This window comes from Notothenia coriiceps, unplaced genomic scaffold (assembly GCF_000735185.1).
Source record: "Notothenia coriiceps isolate Sejong01 unplaced genomic scaffold, NC01 NC01_scaffold00034803, whole genome shotgun sequence".
In the NCBI taxonomy this organism is placed as follows: Eukaryota; Metazoa; Chordata; class Actinopteri; order Perciformes; family Nototheniidae; genus Notothenia; species Notothenia coriiceps.
The window spans coordinates 1071-5151 of NW_011367504.1; the positions used below are offsets into that span (position 1 = coordinate 1071).

At 40.8% G+C, this 4081-nt stretch overlaps 2 protein-coding genes across 2 annotated transcripts in view; one reads left to right on the forward strand and one right to left on the reverse strand.

Moving 5' to 3' along the window:
• The window catches only part of LOC104962447 (annexin A2-like), a gene marked incomplete at its 5' end in the record, with an annotated part of 1661 nt that extends 1057 nt beyond the window's left edge, over window positions 1–604 (forward strand). Inside the window, 2 exons of the mRNA XM_010790883.1 lie at window positions 6–81; window positions 455–604. Coding sequence (XP_010789185.1) covers window positions 6–81; window positions 455–514 — 136 coding nt within the window. The remainder of the gene's footprint in view (window positions 1–5; window positions 82–454) is intronic.
• Window positions 605–1427: 823 nt separating this feature from the next.
• On the reverse strand, window positions 1428–4075 carry LOC104962446 (neoverrucotoxin subunit alpha-like; the record flags this gene model as incomplete). Its single annotated transcript, XM_010790882.1, has 4 exons — window positions 1428–2531; window positions 2703–2749; window positions 3300–3473; window positions 3948–4075. Coding segments are annotated over 4 exons (909 nt in total), but the record flags the coding sequence as incomplete, so codon positions are not given.
• Between the last annotated feature and the right edge of the window lie 6 nt (window positions 4076–4081).

Sequence of the window (4081 nt, forward strand, 5' to 3'; positions counted from 1 at the left end):
TCTCGCTGTGAAGTCGACCTGATGAAAATCCGCTCAGAGTTCAAGAAGACGCACAAGAGAACTCTGTACCAGACCATCGCTGTGAGTATCTCTGTGTGTGTGTGTGTGTGTGTGTGTGTGTGTGTGTGTGTGTGTGTGTGTGTGTGTGTGTGTGTGTGTGTGTGTTGTTTAACCACCTCCAGTATGGGTCTATGTGTTCTGTAATTAGAAAAAGAATTGAATCAAAAGATACTGTGCATGCTGTGTTTAATGCCATGACACAAAGCACTGACTGGATGTGATATTGTCCAAAAGTATGTTGGGGAAAGTTATTCATCAAACATCAAAACATTTTTAAAGGGGGCCTATTCTGGGATTTCCCTTTCCTGCAGTGTGTTATAAAGGTTTCTGTGCATGTAAAGGGTCTGCAGAGGCTTGAGTCCTAAAGTATTAATATAATTGTTGTGTGTTTCAGGAGCACACTAAAGGAGACTACCAGAAGGCTCTGCTGAATCTGTGCGGAGGAGACGACTGAGCTCTGAGTGGACTCCATTTCCCAGAAGGCCGCTGGGTCCTAAAACATCAGCTGACTGCAGATTTGTTTTAACTCTGTCCATAAGAGCCTTTTTGTAGTTTCTTCTCTGTTAAACAGATCACCTCCATCTCTCAGAGCAGCTTCAGTTTTTAAATAAAATCGTTTCACCGGATTGTGTTTTTCATTTGTTGACGACCACGACAGGTCAGCAGGGACACTGAGAAAATAAAAAATTTAGTTTTTAAAAACACATTTACTGTTCTTCACTCTTTTGGTTTTTTTACACTATTTTATACATCTGCGAAATTCCACTACATTCGATTTGGTTAAAAATATAAATAATGGCAGAATTTGCAAGGAGAGCACAAAGCCTAAGAGGCTCATCAAAGTTCCCCTCCGTTTTATAAAGGCACTTTGACCAAACATCATAACAGAAGTCAGAAATGTGACACAATGACTCAAGCACTGTGGCTTTGAGGGGAATATACTATCTAGTGAGAATGCTATGTGTAGGCCTGGGACCAGCCCTAAAGAGCTGTGCTGTTCAGGGTAGGCCTCAATTAACGTGTTCCTGCATTACAGCTTTGAGGGGAGTATACTATGTTGTGAGACTACTTCGATGCGTAGGCCTGGCACCAATCACATTGATACATTCTCCCTAAGATCTGTGGCTTTGAGGGGAATACTCTCTAGAGAGAATGGGCCTTCTCAATTTACTGCTATCTAGTCAAGCTGGTTGGCAAACACTGGAAAAGATCTTTATATATCCATTTACCATGCAGTTCATTTACTCTAACTGCCCTGCATCTCAGTGAGCAATCAAGCACTTCTTACAGTTTCTACGTTAGGGAAGACCTTTGTAACCATTTACAACTATACTTTAGAAAACATGTTGGGTGCAAAAGAAATGTCTTGAGTCATGAGATCATCATTTTTTTGTCTTCAAACCTTTATTGAACTCAATAACGAAACTTTATTACAGAGAGTATTAGGAGCTATTAGATGCTGCTCTAAAGAAAGCTTTATTAAACTGCATATATGTCACAGCAGTTTGTACACACAGAGTTCAGCCCCGAGATCATTTCACCATTTTAGAAAGACAAGAAACATTTCTGCCAGTAAAATAAAGTTTATCTATACAGCACATATCAACAAGGCAATTCAAAAGGCTTTACAAAAACATTAAAATACTTACGACAAAGAGCAAAAGAAACATTTAAAAAACACATTTGAATACATTGAAAAAACATTTATTAAAAAGAGTGAGACACTTGATTACTGGGAGCTGTTGCAGATATACGGATCATTATAACTAAATGCTGCTTCTCCGTGTAACCAAAGTGTAGCCGCGTCACTACCAACATTTTAACCACACGACTGGAAGATATCTCTTGCTACACTTATGTTATGTCCCCCGAGACAAGGGACATTAGAACAGGACAGGAAGTGGTCTCCTCTTACAGAGAACACAGAGACACTGAGGATTCATCTGACCAGAACCCAAACCCAGCATACAGAGGTTCAGTGAATGTGGTTCTGAAGGTTTTGAGGTGGGTCAGTGTGTCGGAGGAGACTCTGTAGAAGGAGAGAGAGCCAGCAGGATGATCCAGATACATTGCTACTCTACCAGAGGGGGAGGAGGGAGAGGAGGAGGAGGAGGAGGGGGAGGAGGGAGGCAGGACTGTTTTATTGTTATTGTGTCTGACAGAAAACTCTCCATTGGAGCACTTGAGAGACCAGGACTGATCATTCCATCCAAACATTGTCGTTTCACTGTCTCTTCTCCTGCTGACCCCTCTGTAAGTCACTGATATATAAACCTTCCTTTTCCACTCAACCTCCCAGTAACAGCGACCGGTCAGAGCTTCTCTACATATCAGCTGAGGATAGAACTCAAACCTCTCTGGATGATCTGGACTTGGCTGCTTCCCTTTCACATAAGTCACCTCCCTGTTGTTGTCAGACAGTTTGAGTTCTCTGTGTGCTGTGTTGGTGTCCAGTGTGAGTTCACAGGAATCTGATGGAGGGGGAAAAAACACAGCAGCAGTTTATCATAAAACACATATAAGGCTATTTTCTTTATTTTTATAAATGTGATAATATATATATTCTTGTCAGTAATTTTATAATGAATACATATCTCAACTGAATGTTCTGTCATCATAAGAAAACCTAAATCCACACTTACATTTCCTCACATCAGGTTTTAACCTGTGCTCTCCACCATGGTCAAACCTGGAGGAAGGAACAGTCTGAATGATCAAGGACACTTCACACATCAGTTAAAGGACTGTCAACATTTCAAATGTCATATTAAGGCATCATTTCAGTTATCAGAGAATACAATAAGCTAAAAGGGGTTTATCTGAGCAGAAAAGGATGTTTGATGTTATTATTGAAAAGTCTAAATTAATTTGAAAATGGGCGTAATCGGAGGAAGGACGTCGAAAGGGCAATTGGCCCCCATTGTTACGTTGTAATTGAGGGATCCAGCAAGATGGTCTCTAGTTTGAATCTGCGTTATTTTATGGTATAGCGTGAGGAGCAAGTGTTGTCAAGTGTGTTACACATTTTAGCACATTTTAGCAAACGTTTTTCCCCCCTAAACAACACAGGCTTAAACCTTCTGGTAGTGCTAGAATTAAAGTCAAAGGATCTCTATAAATGAATCTAATTATCATTCATGTCTGAGCTTAAATTTGTCTCAAAATAATCAGTAATTGTCGAGATTTAACAATCAGGACCTAAGAAGAAAACCGAGATAGAGAGTGAGATATGTCCATACCTGAGAGTGTCCAGTCTCCAGTGTGGGTCATCCAGTAGAGCAGACAGCAGATTCACTCCTGAGTCTCCTGGATGATTGTAGCTCAGGTCCAGCTCTCTCAGATGGGAGGGGTTGGAGCTCAGAGCTGAAGCCAGAGAAGCACAGCCTTCCTTTGTGACCAGACAGCCTGAGAGCCTACACACACACACACACACACACACACACACACACACACACACACACACACACACACACACACACACACACACACACACACACTGTTGACTCTACTCACGGTCACCTTTTAGTGATGGCGTAAAGTGTTACCAATCCAGTCCAACACACACTAATTCAATATGCTTTTCAGAGTGATATGAAATAAATCGTGTGATAACTTTATATAGTCCCGTTGGGGCTGCATCATTTAAACAAATAGTTAAGAACAGCATTAATAATTACTGTGTAAAAAATGAATAATCTTCTCATCCAACCTGAAAGTCTCAATTAGTGAAAACACCAGAACCCTTGAATATTGGTGCCACTTCTGGGGCAACTCAGTATAATTTAAGTGATCTTGGTCCAAAGAGGTTCTTTAATAAGTAAATACAATATTAAATAGATTAATGATATTTTACGGGGTAAACTTAAAAAAAACTGCAAAATACTGACCTGAGATTTTCCAGTTCACAGTGTGGACTCTCCAGTCCAGCGCACAGGTTCTTCACTCCTGAATCCTGCAGGTCGTTGTTACTCAGGTCCAGCTCTCTCAGACTAGACGACTGGGAGCTGAGGACTGAGGACAG